Source organism: Archocentrus centrarchus, chromosome 7 (assembly GCF_007364275.1).
Source record: "Archocentrus centrarchus isolate MPI-CPG fArcCen1 chromosome 7, fArcCen1, whole genome shotgun sequence".
NCBI lineage: Eukaryota > Metazoa > Chordata > Actinopteri > Cichliformes > Cichlidae > Archocentrus > Archocentrus centrarchus.
In genome coordinates this window covers 34,907,306-34,924,106 of record NC_044352.1, presented here as the reverse complement: position 1 = coordinate 34,924,106, position 16,801 = coordinate 34,907,306, and the positions used below count along the sequence as shown (strand labels likewise).

Below are 16,801 nucleotides of genomic sequence, written 5' to 3'. Positions count from 1 at the left end.
TTAGCTTTAAGGTATTAAAGTTTAAAGGTGGAAAGTAACACAGTGTATTTGTTGGTGTGCCGCACTGCAGGGGTGTTACAGGTGGAGGGACTTCAGATGGTACTGTTGTTCTCTCAATGCATTATCACCAAACTAATTTAATAAAATGCACTGAAAGCTTGTATGCTTATTATCAATGCAAAATAAGATTTTTGCATGTGTGTGTATGTGTGTGTGTGTCTCTGTGTGCGTGTGTGTGTGTGTGCGCGTGTGTGTGTGTGTGTGTGTGTGTCAGAGGTCTCATACGTCTTACAGTGGTTTGGCCAATGCCTACCATTTCCTTTACTTTGCAGAGGTGAACTGAGGTCTGTACTTTTGCCACCTCTGTGTGAGACATTAGAGTAAAACATTTCCGGTTCTTACCAGACAGCATTTTCTTACCTCACAGGGGAATTCTGTACTGCAGTATGGCTGCTATATTCTAGCAGAGCAGCCACATTTTCTAATGCATTTTTATGGATGCAGTAGGTCTGTCCACAATGAAAGTTCCAACTTGCTGATTTTTGTAACCATTTTTTTGTGTGGTTTGGTACCAGTGTGCCAAACAAAGATTAAAACAATGACCACAAACCTCCACACAGTCTTTTTTGTTAGGTTTCAGATTTCTCTGAGTTATTAGCAGTTCTAACAAAGTTTCTCTCACAACTATGTTTAAAGTGGCAGCTGATTTATCTTGTGACCTTTTGGAAGAGTCAAGGTTATTGAGTATAAACAGTAAAAGAGTACAAGAACAACACAAAATGAACATTGCCACCATTAAGTCATCCATTTGTTAATGAATTCTTGTTGTGAAGCTTTAAGCTGAGTATTTTGTTTTTGCCATCTTGTTGTTTTGAAATTAAACGAAGAGTCAAGGGTGGATGTGACTGAAAAGCTGCCCGCTCATGTCGATCAGAAAGTAGGCCCACCTTAAACATTGTGTTGCACTGTAGAGACGATAAGCTAGTCAGGACACTGGTTACTGAGGGCACAAGACAAGGTAGCTGATGTGTTGTTTTCTCACAGACTTTCATACAATCAGTCTTTGGTTAGTAAGACTGGAACAGAGCTACTACAGTTATGTGAAAAACAAAGTTTTCACAGCACTCTATGCAGTCCTGAGAAAAACTAAGTTTACTCTTACTGCTGCCATAAGAATTAAGAAGGTAAGTAGCATCCAGGTGCTGTTAATCAAATGCAGCTGATGAGCAGAACATTAGCAAGTGTGGCCACCTCACAAAGTGTGACCACCTCTATAAAAGCAGAGGTTTTGGCAGTTTGCTGGTCTGTAGCATTCAGCTGTGTGTAACACAATGTCACAATCTTCCCAGGAGTGGATATCCCGTCAGACCACACAATGCTCAGAGGAATTACAAAAAATTCCAAGCACTACATCTCAGACACCACATGCCCCGGTTAGCATGTTAAATGTTAAAGTTCATGACAGTACAATTACAATAAGACTGAACAAGTATTCCTTGTTCAGAAGGGTCGCCAGGAGAAGATGGCAGCATGGCTTAGGCTTGCAAAACTGCATCTGAACAAAAAACAAGACATCTGGAACAATGTCTTTTTGGATGGAGGAGGGTGGAGATGTCCAGCCATAATGCACAGTGCCACGTTTGGCTAAAACCAACAACAGCATATCAGCACAAATACCACACACCAACTGTCAAGCAGCTCCAGGACCTGGGCACTTTGCAGTCATTGAGTTGACCATGAACTCCTCTGGATGTTCACAAGTCAAATGTGAGGCCAACAGTTAAAGCCTGGCCCGAACTGAGTCATACAACAGGCCACTCATCCTAAATGCAAATCCTGAATCTATAACAAAATGGATGAAAAAGAAAAGAATCGAGGTGTTGCAGTGGCCCAAAGTCCAGACCTGAGCCTGGTTGAAGAGGCTGATAAAGTCATAGAGAAAACTTTAATTACATTATTGCTGCTGAAGGTGATTCTACACTGAATTATGGGACTCATGGGTTGAATTTTTCACAGGACTAAATAGAATTTGTATATTTACTCAGTTTTAATGTCCTTGTATTTTAAGTACTGCTGCTACTTCACTTCTTTTTTTTTTTGTTTTTTTGGCCACAGCAGCTTTTATTGACAGTGGAGAGAGACAGGAAAAGGGGAAAGATACAGGGGAAGACATGCGGGCAAATGGGCGACGGGCCGGGAGTCGAACCCGCGCCGCCGCACCGCACCGCAACACAACACAACACGGAATGTGTATGCGGTCGCCGGCTTCACCACTAAGCCACCCAGGCGCCCTCTTCACTACATTTTTGATGCAAAAAATTTGCACTCCATATCATCTATTTGAAGACACTGATTACTGATTACTGATTAGTGTTTGCATTTTAAAATGATATACAGTAATTAATAATTGCACTACAGTAATATTATGTATATTGTTCTTTGTAATGAGCACTTTTAATTTAGTTACTTAATGTGGTTAGATAATTTATTTACTTAGTTAATAGGCCACCACATAGGCCTGCGGTGTCACAATAGGCCTGAATGTTGCAGTTTAAAGGTCATGATTTCATATTTTGCTGTTTGCAGAATAAGAGTTCCTGAAGGTTTTTTATTATTTTATAACATTTATCATTAATTGATTCGGTTTACATTAAGTTCTCCAAACTGACAGTACAGGCTGTGATAAGGACGTGCACAGTGCTGAAGTGGTTTGTTAGTCTGTGGCACAGCTTTACGTTTAGATGATTGGAGGTGTTCCTGTAAAAGGTAAAAAAAAAAAAGGGAGCACGAGAGTCATGTGTGAGATCAGTGCGTGCCTGTGCGGGTATTTTTTAAAAGATGGCTTTAGATGCCGACTGATGAAGACGCTCCTCTGGACGAAAAACGTTCTCTGCGGTGTGTCTGGTGTCGTCATCACGCAGCCGAGTAGGTGGGGGTGACGTACAGAGCAGCCCTCACCCCCCTCTAACGGATGCTGAGACTGAGCTCCTGCGCGCGAGCTCTGGTAGCAGCGCAACCTCCTCCTCATCCTGCAAAGATGTCGCATGAGCTTCTCCTCACACGTTTCTTTTCTTTTCTTTTTCTCCCAGCGCCCTTAACAATTAGGCGAATTCGGTTAAATTAGCCCTTCTCACAGGAGTAGCTAGCCTCGACCAGGCACACGGACGCCCCCCACCACCCCACACAACGGAGGCGTTTAAACCCTCAACCCGGCGCATTCACTCTCTCTCTCTCTCTCTCTCTCTCTCTCTCTCTCTCTCTCTCTCTCTCTCTCTCTTCAACCGCCGCAGAACTCCGCCGACCAACCGTCAGGTGACCGCGCGGAGCGGAATATTCACCAGCACGGTCGTCGTCTTTCATCCCTTCACTCCTTCGGACTCCAGGCAACCGGAGCTGCCACAGCCCCAGTCCCCACTGTATCCTCTCATCCTGTTTGGGACATTCTCCGCTCCACGCACACGCAGATTAACGGGGATTCTGCCTCCCCACCCGCGCGCTGATGCTGATGTCCTTGAGCTCGGCCTGGACGGTGAGTCGATGAGTCCGTGCGTGCTCGCGTGCGTGACTGTTATTTACCCCGGCAGCCCGAGCGCCTTTTTAATGGGGCAGATGTGCTGCTTTCGCTGGGATTCATTACTCGCATGTCGAGAGGTTTTTAACGGGCTTGCAGAATGTACAACATGGCCTGATGTGGCATTTGTCACCAGAGGCCTTACACAGCTATAATAAAGCCTATACAGTAGAGCATACCATAATAACCGGGCAAGCAGCACTATGACATTATGAGGAAGTGTGTGTGTCTGCGTGTACGCGCGGATGTGCGTGCGCACGTGTATGTAAGGCTACATATATATATATATATACATATATAGATCCTTCCATCCATCGGTCCATCCATTCATTCGTGTCCTGTATCCGCTGATAAAAGGCTACAGTCCAGCATCACCACCGCGTAGCACGCGCTGTGCTCGCGCTTGCCTCTCGCCTTTCCCGGGCGCTAGTATGTACCAGGCATGTGAGGCTATTGGGTATCAGTTGCGTTGTTTGTGTCGATTACGGCGCATCGCACCTGCAGCGCCAAACTGCGGGGGTTTCGATTTGATCTGTTAATGATCCGTAGCCCGAAGGACCTTCACAAGTCGCCCGGCGTAGGGTGGGTGTGAGTTAAGCAGAGTGGGCCGGCGGTGGCCGGGCCAGTAACCTTGCGGAGGGACATCGAGTAAGCTAGTGGCGCACCACTGGCTTCACTTTGTCTCTCCTTGCATTTTAACGGGCCTGCGGTGTACTGACTCGACTTTAATCATTACCTCCTCTTGTTGCTGTATGTGTTGAAGATGAGCGGAGGGATGAAGCTCGGGGAAGTGTGAAGGTGACCAGGAAAGGTCGTTTTGCGTAGAAAACATAGTGTTGCACGGGGCAATTCCTGCACACAGGTGCACAGTGCTGCTGGCACTTTAAAGAATTGGGGATGTGTGTGAGTGCAGCTTTGGCTGGGTGGAGGTGTATGGTCGCTCATGTGGGAGGGACATGGGATACCATGAGTATATCTGTGCTGGATGTGATGATACAGATGTATACACATGACAGTGGGCATCAATAGGTTCTCAGTAGGCCATTTTCTTTTTCTTTCTTTCTTTCTTTCTACAAATGCACCCCCACATTCCCCTAGTCTCTCTCAAACTCAGACCCCATCCTCATCCCCCTCATCATTATCCTGTTTCTTTAATGGGCTCTACAGTAATGTAGATATCTAAGCCCTGTTGGCGGCCCACCTTTAATGGCTCCAGCCACTGACTGTGTTGAATTCTAAGTGTGCTGTGCCCACTGGGGAATAACAGAAGTGTGTGACTGGCGCCAAGCCAGCCACGGCAGGCAGCTGCCCAGATACAAAGGCCCCACCAAAGGTGACCCTTCAGATGCCTGTCAAAAAGTAGGACTGCAGGTGCACAGGTGGACTGCAGCCTAGCCGGTGCACATGGATAGAGGCAATACTGACACGCTCACTCACAGAATATGGGCAAACTCACCTCAGATGACGGTAGCGTGCAAAAGAATTAGAGACGGGAACACAAACTTATTCAGTCACACATGTTCAAGTCGGTGTGTGTGGAGACCGGCTTGCCTCTATCCAGCACACACAACACGCATAAACACACATAGAAAGTGTACATGGGCCTGCTGGCCTGAATTCAGATCCCATGAGGATCTTCCCTCCTCTGTACCCTTCTCAACCTCCTTGCTGCTACAATGAAGAGAAAACACCCAAGGGAAAAAAGTGGCCACTTTCTCTTTAAAAAAATCTAATTGCTTCGACCCTCTGAGGGATAGTGTGTGGACAAGCAGGTCCAGCATTCAGTATAAATGGGCAGGCTACTCAGGATTGTGGTGACCTTTTGTTTGACTCTTTTCATGATCAAACACATTTTCAGTCAGGACAGTACCCCCTCCCCCCCACCCCTCACTGACTCTCTTATTTTGAAAGCGTCGTTGTGTGTGACACATTTGTGTGTGTCATGACAGATCATATAATTGATGTCTCTGGGCAGGAGGGTTTGTGTCTTTGTGTGTTTACTGTCCATTTGTGATGCTTGCATCCTGTGCCTAAAGGTTTGTGTGCATAAGCGTTAGAAATGCATGACAAAACAAAGTGTTCTTTTTTTTTAGAATATATGCAATGCGGGCTTACATGCGTGTGTGCTGTACCCATCAAAGCTGAGTCGAACAGAAAGATACATTCAGAGTTGGGTGCAAGAGTTTGGAGGATGAACTTAAGATGTTTGTTGCGTGACTGTTACAAAATCAGACAGAATCAGTGAGTAAGACATCAGGCTGGATAAGAAAATGTGCGACTGGCTAAGTAAATAAATGATTGCAGTAGCAGGAAGCAGGTAGGGTGTTGGGGTGGGGGTGGGGGTGGAGGTAAGGTAAAAATAATAAGCAATGAGACAACACAAGACAGAATGGAAAAAAAAACAGATGGTAAACCCATATAGATGGAGCAGACAGCTAGATACAGAGCAAGAGGAAGCTTCAAAGGCAAAGGAGGGTGACTCAGTCATAAACTAACACTCTCAGTCAGGATAGAAGCATGACAGGGAAGAGAGGCAAAAGGGGAGGGAGAAGATATAAGAGGCACAGGGAGCTGAGGGAGAGTGAAGAGTGGAGCGGAGCAGAGGGAGGAGAAAAGGAGTTAATAATGAGTTTCACTTCTGTTTTTTCTGCTCGCCAATATGTAAAATACTTTGATAGGGAAAAAAAGAGTCTGATGTGTTGTGTGATGCTGAGAATAGTTACAGGCGGTGCTATTTGCTCATGTGGGATGAAGCTTCACTGGTGTTGGTGCAGTGGAAAAAAAGCAACTTGCTGTTGCACTATGCGATGCTGAGTGCTGTTGGTGTCAGATTTATTTTAATGAAATTTGTTCCAGAGATGGGTTGAAATGTTATTTCAGTGATTAGGAAATTGTTTTTCAGTAGATTAAGACAAGCAGCTCACTTCAGGAAATTTCCCTCATTCAGGTCTCACAAGCATCTTATTAGACTGTACAGATTGAATTTGAATTAATCACACTTACAAAGCCTGTAGAACTTTTCAGGGATCGGTGGTGTGGTGCAGAATGCATGTACTGTATGTAACTGGTCTGAAGTAACATTAGCTGGGTATGACAGTCTAGTAATAATCGTTTCCTCTCTTGCTATTTACAAGTCCCACAAAAATATCTGAAACAGCAAAGAATACAGCATATCTTGAATCCCACCAGGAGTAGTTCCAAGATTTTTTTTTTTTATATATATGTGATGGCCCAAGAACCAGTTGAGGGGGGAGGACCATGGGAAATCAGAAAATTCTATCAGAAATAAATCCAAAATCAATATGGGAACCACATTGAAGCACAAGATTCCATCCAGGAAAATAGAGCTAAAACAATGCAGTCTGGTTACAGCTCTAAATATAAAAGTACTCTACTGAGTAGTAGAACTACAGAATAATGTCTCACTCAGCCTTTGTTTTAAGTTCACCTTTTTAAAGTAAAGGAGCTAGAGAATGGTGGGCAGTGGACCAAACCACATTGTGTCATTTAGGCACAATGTTACATTGGGTGACATGTTCTCTCATTACATTTGCACACAGTTGTAATTTGACCCAGTGTTTTGCTAGTGGCAGTTCTTATAACCCAAATTTCTATCAGTCCACGGCTGAAAATAGTTCTCTGTGAAAGCTCAGTTTAGCCCTGCTTAAGCAATGGCTGATTAAAAAAACTGCAGTGCTGTTTTTAAATGTGCGTATTCTACCTTTCATTTCTTTCTGTCATCTATATACTGTTCCAAGGGTGGAACACATGGCCAGTGTTTCAAATAATGAGGCCACTGTATGTACAATTAATCCGTGTGATTCAAAAGCTCAGGGTTCAGACTGCTCCAGTCACTTAGTTTCAGGGTTTTTTTTTTCTATATTTGGCTCTTTATGATGTCAGAGAGAGCAGATACGCTTTCATGTACACCGCTCTGGTGGTGAGCACAGAAGCCCTACTCACATGCATCTGACAAAAGTGAATATCACAGTTATTCATTTGTTTTAGTGACAATAATGTTTCTATATTGTACAGTTATGTAAACATAACATTACTTTCACATCCATGTTGTGCTGCATTCCTGCTAATTTACAGATCTTTACATCAAAATAAAATCATTTGCCTAAATTCAGTGGATCTCTTAGAAGAAATATGGAAATGAAAAAAATTGTATCAAAACTTAACACAAAATTAAATCAACAGGGCACTGCTTACACTTTTACATTATGCTGCATTCCTGTTTATTAAAAAATATTTGCAGACAAATGCGGTGTTTATTCACCTGACTTAAGTGCATCTCCTGAAAGCAAAATCATTCATTGTGTCTGCATGATGGGTATGAATAAAACAAAAATACAGCATAACTAAAAAAATGAACATGTCATTACAGGATGCAAGAATTAAAGGCAGGACTGTGCAGAAAAGGCTTTCTGCCCCAGTGTTCACAGGTTTGGAAAAATAATCATGTAAGAGGAAACATTTTGTGTCCAGTATGATGACCTTTATCCTGGAGCCTTTTTTACTCATCGTGTTTATTGGAGAAATGGAATGCAATTAAGTTGCTGATTTCAGTGTGTCTTTGTGAGCTGAATGGATATGTTGCATACTGTACAGACTCACTTTTATGGTTGTCTGAGCTGATGTTGGACAACTTCCATTAGCAACCGTTGCATTGTTTTTCTTGGCCTCCGAGCATTCATCTTGCTGCAGTCTGGGTGTTTTTTCAGGTGGGTGAATAAGTTAGTTGTGTTGCTTTGCAGTGCAGACACAAGTTGACAGCACAGTTTGCATATTATTTGTTGCCCTAAAATGACAAATGATGATCTGCTTCGAGGGACAAGCTCTTCAGCTTCTGCTGTGCCATGCACTTTCTTCTAATGGAGTGTTACTTTTCCAAACTACATCCAGGAGACATTGACTTAGAGAGAGCATGATTTGCTTTGCGTTCTATTGGCGTGCTGCCAATGATGCTCGATGTCACGAACCAGGTCGCACGGCCATGACAAAAAAGGGAGATGCACACAAATGCCAATTAAAAAGTTGTTTATTTTAAATTGAAGGAACAGAAGCAGAACTTAAAATAACCATGATGTGTGTGTTCAGTGAGTGCATGAGTGAAGAAAAAATATATATACAATATTGTCAAATGCAAGAAGCCAAACCAAAAACCAAAGAAGTGTCAAGAAGGAGAGCCCCACATCAACTGACCTGTGAGAACTCATAGAGCACTGGCACACATTGGGCCCAGGTGTTGCCAGCATCACTGACTGGCAAACGAGCCACTCCAGCCCTCTAATGCTTGCAGGAGGCCTGCCACACAAGCAGGCCAAAATGAAGGCAGGGCAGAGTGGGTCGTCAACCCCCCCATAAAACCATAGACCTCCACAGGATCTCCGGTCCCTGAAAAGCAAAACTTAAAGGACCAATTCAAACACATTACACTTAATTTCACTTCCAGTAACAAGGTATTAAAAAAACTGGAGCTCAAGCTAATACATCCTCAGCCACATCATCGCGGCCTTTAATGTGCCGACTGTTCAGATCGGACGACTGGAGAAACAACGGCCACCAAGTGCACCAAGCACAGGTGTCAAACACAGCAGAGAATCAGTGGTACAAACTTAGCATTCAGACAACCACACACGAATCCAATAAGAAGTCATCTCAAGATACCAGCACTGTTCCATGCCTCTCTGCAATTTTTTCCCCCAAAAAAGCATTTTTAAGAGAAATCTGGACAAAGACACAAGTTACACAAGGATGCTAACAACAAGGCTGGTTTTTAACCCCAGCCAGAACAACAACCCCCACACAAATGTTGTACAGTCACTTTAAACAAGTCATAGTAACCTACCCAAAAGTGCAACAGTCACAAACCAAAGAATCCTATCTAAACAAAGTTACTACCCAAAAACAAACCAAATATAGTAACAAATAATTCTCACGAAAAGTAACCTGTCACACTCACGGGCGCCTGGGTGGCTTAGTGGTGAAGCCGGCGACCCCATACACATGCCGCAATGCGGTGCGGGCGGCGCGGGTTCGCGTCCCGGCCCGTTGCCAATTTGCCTGTGTGTCTTCCCCCATATGTTTCCTGTCTCTCTCCACTGTCCACAAAAGCTGCTGTGGCCAAAAAAAAAAAAAACCTATCACAAACCCTAAGTTACTCGAAATGTTAAGTATTCTATATCAACTTCATGAAGACGTCTTCCCTCAGCAAAGCAGAACTTAGTATTTGGCCAAACCCAGTCCAAATGCTAAACTGTCTTTGCTTGTTCAAGCTCATATTGGGGTTTGCTCAACTGCCTTTTGTTTAACAGCCTCCAGCTTTTGCTTTGCCATTTCATATGAAATTGGCAACAAGATTAGCTCTGCTCCTCAAAAATCATTTAATAGAACAGGTGGCACTGATCAGCTTCCTTGTGCTCAGCCACCCATACTCCTCTTTCCAACCAACTGCACCTCAGTCTCAAATCATATGCCTTCTATCACCAAGACCACTCACCAACTCTCAAAAACGGGCCTTTACTACAATAATCCAGAAAGCCTTCACATGATGCACCACCAAATTCCTCTATACAGTAATCTCTTGCTACGTCGCGGTTCGCTTTTCACGGACTTTCAATCAATATTAGTGTAAAATATTTATTGCAGTATTTTTGCTGTTTTGCGGGTTTTTGCGGTACTCGTTCTTCACATGCGTAGTACGTGTTGTACAGTAATGTATATATTTGTTGTATAAGTGTGTGGGGATGGTTTATAAAAACTTAAAATAGTGTATAACTACTAAAATAATGTATAAGTATTAAAATAAATATAGCGTCCCTACTTCGCGGATTTTCACTTAGCGCGGGTGGTCCTGAAACGTAACTCCCGCGATAAGTGAGGGATTACTGTACCTACTATGATTCCATCTACGGTTCAGCAATAGAAAGAAGAAACAGCATTGCTCCAGGTCAGCTAGCGCATCAAAGAGGCATGCCACGCATCTAAAATGGAACACCCCCCACCCTTATCTGCCATAGGGGTATGATTCTCACTTGGGGTGCAAGAGGTCCCGGTTTCAAATCCATCCCGGCTGAGCCCCCACTTGTCACGAACCAGGCTGCACGGCCGTGACAAAAAAGGGAGATCCACAAATGCCAATTAAAAATTTGTTTATTTTAAATTGAAGGAACAGAAGCAGAACGTGCACACATTGGGCCCAGGTGTTGCCAGCGTCACTGACTGGCAAACGAGCCACTCCAGCCCTCTAATGCTTGCAGGAGGCCTGCCACACAAGCAGGCCAAAATGAAGGCAGGGCAGAGTGGGTCGTCCCAGACGGCAGGGCAGAGTGGGTCGTCCCAGACGGCAGGGCAGAGTGGGAGGCCAGAATTCTGATTGAAATTAAAATTCTATTAATTGTGTGGCGTTACAATACTGTGCAAAAGTCTTCAATTACCCCTCATTTTTTAATATTTCTCTAGGAAATAGGTGCAGTGATTTATTGAAAATTGCATACATGAAACATGCATGAAAATACAGCAAAAACAGTACAGTTTGTACAGTTTCCTCAAAATTTTTAAGGACACACTACACACCATGGCAAGTTTTGGACTAACAGCTCTTTGAGAATCTGAACATTAACTGAATGCTAATGTTGCTTACTGTGAGCTGGCTGTGTAAGTAAGCCACTGTTTTGTCTGCCACTGTTTAATATAATAAATACAATAACAGAATGTGTCAGTGTTGTGGTTTGACCTTGCTGCACTAGTAGCCAAAAAGTCAGTGAATATAGGGGATGATCTTTGGTTTGTGTGCTTCTGGGCTTTAATTGGGGGGTTTTTCACCAATTTTCCATCTTGTACATTTATTTATGTCAAGGTTGATGCTTTCATTTTTAAATGCTGCTGCATAGAAAGCACAAGTTTTACTACTAACTGTCGACCTCCCCTCAGAAATGATTTGATCTTTGTGAATGAGATTGATAACAGGCTGGTAATGTTTTTCTCTCTCTTTCTCCTGCTCTCAGGTCCTGGTGGTGCAGCAGTAGCTACCTCTGAACTGGATCCGCTTCCTGTCTCTTATTTATCAGCCGCCTTTGCCTTGATCGCCCCTCTCTCCATCGATCCATCATCCCTTCATCCCTGTCAGTAAGTCCATCAGCTGGTCCATCCGACCATCCCTGCGTCTGTCCATGGACTGGCCGTGACTCTGGAGGGAGGGGGACAGAAACGAGGAAAGAGTGGAGTCGCAGAGGAGACGACGGAAAAGAAAGCTGGATTCATTCAGATGTCACGCTTCTGAAGTGGCCCTGCTCGCTGCCCTTCATCCCCCTCACCCTCCTCCTCAGCCTTCTTCAGTTATGGAGATCTAAAGACGCAGTGAGAGGCTAGGCCAAGATACTGAAGTGAATAAACACACAACCCACACCCCTTCATTGCCCTTATATAAAATTGAAAAAGGGTAAAGTGAATCATTTTTAAGTAAAAAATTTAGTCAGAAACGAGATTGTTGAGCACATGAACAACCCTCCACCATTCAAACCAAAGGGGGCCTGAGCAGACTACGGAGAGAAAGGAAAACACACACACAAAAAACCTTTTACTGACATGTCAACAACGGCCACGATGGGTGAAATGGCAAACAGCGCTGTGGAGTTTTATCCCAAAGGGACTCGAGGCGGGGGTGGAGGAGGAAGGGCAGATGGCAGCCATGCAGGGGGAGACTTTGGGGTCACGGTGAAAGAGCTCAGGGAGCTGATGGAGCTCCGAGGGGCTGATGCCCTACAGAAGATCCAGGACGGCTACGGCGACACAGAGGGGCTCTGCCGGAGACTACAGTCCAGCACCACTGATGGTGAGCAGACGTGGGTGTAGAAGTGGTTCAATGGAAAGATGGATGCATTAATAATAGAGGAAGACATGGCTAGATGGATGAATGGGTGATAGCACAGATGTATGAATAGACTGATGGAGGAATGTTAGGGTGGATGAGTAGATATGAATGGGTGAATAGATTGCTGCTGGCTTACAGGTTGGATGAATTTATAGAGCGGAAGATGGAGCGTGGATACGATTGCACTCTTGGCTAGAGTCAAACACAGACGCCGCTGCATGAGTGGTGTAAATCATCTGTCTGGATTCTGTCTCATCATCATTTGGCATCATTTGGCCAAATGAAACAGATTACATGTGGTCACCAATCATTTTAAAACAACACCACATTTTATTGTAACAATCTAAAAATATACACTAAAACTGTTAATGGCAGTCATTAACACTAAATGGTCATTATCAATACACAAATGAGTGCAACACACATCAGATGAAAGCAGAATGAAGTGCTAGCACTTCCGGGAGTGTAATCCCGACTGTGGAAGGCAGCTCCTGGTTGAGGTGCGTGCAAAGAGAATGTGGGTGGATGGTCTGATTGATGAGTGGATGATGGGATTATATTGGATGGATGAATGGGAAGCTGATAGAATAAATCAATAAATGGATGAGCTAAAACCTCTGACAGTATACCTGCATGGGGTGTTTGGTGATTTAGGTGCAAGTCTGTTAGGTTTCTCTCTCAACTGTTAACTGTCAAGAAAAGGCTAAATATAAAAATATTATTTATCATCTCATTAATAACAGGCTACCAGTTACTAGTACATAATAATAAAGTAGACCTTTAAGAAATCCTTCTTTTTAAAGTTAGTGATGCCCAGTTTTTGTTACTATTTTAGAGTGTTGTCTCACTGTTGTTGGTGCTGTTCAGCTATACCACATTGTGTCTGTTTTTTCCCCATCAATGAAGGCAGCCTAAATATACAGAACCTCTCTATATAATTCACTTAGAGGGTTTGTGCAAAAACTGAACATCATGACCTTGATGAAGGTATTATTGCAGGACTGTTAGAAAGAACCAGTAAAAATAACAGAGATGGGTCAATAAGAAGTACTTTATCCCATGTTTGGGAAATTCTTTTGTTACAGGTGTTTATATTATTATTACTATTATAACAAGTAAAACATTTCAAACATATTTAGACACAATTTTTGTAATTTTGCCTCTGTAAAACACTATGATGGATTTTGAATTTAAATATGCCTGAAATACAGCCTTTCAGTTTTAATTCAAAAGGCTTAACAAAAGTATTGTATTAACTGTTTAGCCATTTTTATACATAGTTCCCAATTTATCTTTCTTTTGAAAACTTAATAGATTGTTAATCTGGCCACCCCCTAAAGTTTTGCTATCACTCTGATAGGTTTATTTTGGTTTTTCAGCATAATAACGGCCTCTCTTTGGATCTCTTTGGGCCTCATATTGAGAGTTCCGTTGAACAGCTACCTGATGCAAGTACAACACTTGTTTTATCGGCTTAATTTGTCATGGAATAATGAGGTCACAGACCTCACCTGGTCATGAAAATGATTTTCAGTCAATTACTTGTGAGCCTTTCAAAATTGGTAAATGTTATAATGGTCAATCAACAATTATGTTTTTTGCTTCTAGCTTCTGTTGCTTTTCTAATTTTTTTCTCATTACTCATTTTTTAAAGTATTGTTATATAGAACTAGAAAAAAATGGATTGTGTATCTGTAATCATCACTAATATTTCATAATTTATTGACTTACACATTGAATAAAAAGGAAGTGTCAATAGATTTATTTGTTATTAAAATAGGTCAATAAAGAGAGCTCATTTGAAAGAACTAAACATGATTTATTGAAGAGCATTTTGAGTAATAAACTATTTGGTGATTAGACTCTGATGAAGCTATATAGCATAGTGGAGTCCAACAATGGTAGGAAGAAGGACAGGACCCTCTGGAGACTAGACACTAGTGATTGCAGAGATGATGAGGGGGAAATGAGGAGGCAGGTCACATGAACGAGAGTTCGAAAGGTAGAATAACAGAAGAGCACAGATTTAAAGTGCAGGGAACAGAGCCTGACTGGCTTTTAGAAGGTGGGCAAGAAAATTAGTGGACCAGAGGGATATGACAGAATTGAGTTTAACAGCTTGAGAAAACCTTCTCTGAAGGGTGGCTGGCCCCTCCCTTAGAAGTAGGGTGAGGAGTGCAATCATTCAGGGGGTGCTCAGAGAGCCACTGCTCCTCCACATCGAAAGGAGCCAGTTGAGGGGGTTTGAGCATCTGAACAGGATGCCTCCTGGGCACCTCTTGGGTGAGGTGTTCTGGGAATGTCGTGCTGGGAGAACAGGACATGCTGGAGAGATTATATTTCTTAGTGTGTCCCCCAGAGTTGCTGGAAGAGGTGGCTGGGGAGAGAGAGGTCTGGGCTTCTCTGTTTAGACTGCTACTCTCGTGACCCGATCCCGGACAAGAGGAAAAAAATGGATGGATGGAGCTTGAGAAAGCAGAAATGATGTAACAAATTGACTAGCAGCCCAAACATCCAGGAATGCAGACAGATGAATTAATACAGATTTTTTTTTATTAATTATGCACAAAAAAATCAGGAGTAAAAGCCATGGATTGACCTTCTGTTTGGATCCAAATATTTTACAAAGTCTCAAAACTTGTCAAATGGTTTTTTTTTTTTGGCCACAGTGGCTTTTGTTGACAGGAAATGGGGTAAAGACACGCGGGCGAATCAGCAACAGGCCAGGACTCAAACCCGCGGCTTGTGCTGCATGTGCGTGTGGTTGCCTGCTCCACCATTGAGCCACCCGGGCGCCCCTGTCAAATGTTTTCTGTTTTCCTTCAATGATGTGACTGAGAATTATACGATTATACGAGATACGATGAGAGAGGGGCAGCTCTGACTGTGAAACCGCATCCCCATCGACTAACACCAATCAATCACAAGTTGTTACTTAATGATCATGTTCTAGATAATCCTCCTTTCTGACATTTATAATGACTAAAATTTACAAAATGGACTTAATGTGCAGTATCACCAGAAATGAGTGATTGAGCCCATAAACTCACTTAGGTCGGGGCCAAAGGCCATATGGGAATTACTTTCTACGGGAACTAAACAAGTAAAATAATCTAATATTTACTACTTAATAATACATTACTTTTCTGCATAACAACCTTAACACACCATTGCACATGAATGCTGTGCAGTGGGTACATCTCACATTTGGGGGGGGTTTCTTGGCTGCTAACTTACAATGCAAACTAATGATATCAACCTGATAGTGACAACATATGGCATCCCTTTGGATGCCGTAATGTAATACTAAGTAGTAAATGTTCCATTATTTTACTTGTTTAGTTTCTGTAGAAGGTACTTCGTTCCACTACTAGTTATAGAGCGTTAACTTTATTCTGCAACACGGCCTGAGATGCATTGCCTTGTTATTGTCACCCTATATATGCCCACGTATATATATCATAATGGCAAGAACATATTCAACCATCCCATGCTTGTCCTTTTATGCAACAAATTTCAAGGAATGTGCATGTCTCCATCCACAAGAACTATGTTATGCAAGTGCACATAAAAAGGCACAATTGATGATTTTTTTTCCCCATTTTTTTCTTCTGTGGTATGGCTGATAATTGAGCTGTACACCATGTGACATAATTGCATCATTGTGTCACATAAAAATGTAATGGCAATATAGTAATGCATTAATTGGTAATGCATTAGACTGAGACTGCTGTTACATTTTGAACATTGTAGAGAGTTCACATAAAATTCTTGGCCAGTCTACATTAACCTGTGCAGTTTGCTCCTCCTCTGGTTTCTGGGTGGAACATGTATGGAGGAATTACTCCAGTACTACAGACTGTAGCCTGTGAGGAGGCGAGGAGATATGCTTGAGTGAATGGTGTAGGTGTTGTGGAGATGGAACTGCAACCAAATTCAAAGATCTGCCCATAGTGAAGGAGACAGAGGTGTAATGTTACATACGTATAAGCCATTTTTATGTATGAAACTTGTAAATATTTAATTTCAGTGTTTACCACACATAAACTGGGGGGGAGAGGGGGGTAGCCGCCCAGATAAACTGATGTCCGGCTGAATTGTATTTTAGTTTTTATTTTTATCTTTTTTTTCATCTTGTCACTCTTATTCTGAAAGTTCAGTTTTTGCTAACCAGCTAGCCTCAGCTATTCCATCTGTAAATGATTCAGCTGCTTATTGAGAAAGTCTCTCATCCAGCAGACAAAGTGGGTCCATCAATGCCATGAGAGGAACTTTAACTTAATAAATTGGTGTTTCTCATAGACTGTATTGTATGTGTGAGTATGTGTGTTTCTGTGTATGAAAGAAGGGTT

The 16,801-nt window shown here is 42.7% G+C and overlaps 1 protein-coding gene across 3 annotated transcripts in view; it reads left to right on the top strand.

Moving 5' to 3' along the window:
* Window positions 1–3,054: 3,054 nt before the first annotated feature.
* Window positions 3,055–16,801, top strand: part of atp2b3b (ATPase plasma membrane Ca2+ transporting 3b) — a 65,870-nt gene continuing 52,123 nt past the window's right edge. For all 3 annotated transcript variants that reach the window (XM_030734131.1, XM_030734133.1, XM_030734132.1), the window contains exons 1-2: window positions 3,055–3,529; window positions 11,584–12,410. In XM_030734131.1, the coding sequence (XP_030589991.1) occupies window positions 12,164–12,410 (247 nt within the window). In that variant the 5' untranslated portion in view covers window positions 3,055–3,529; window positions 11,584–12,163. The remainder of the gene's footprint in view (window positions 3,530–11,583; window positions 12,411–16,801) is intronic.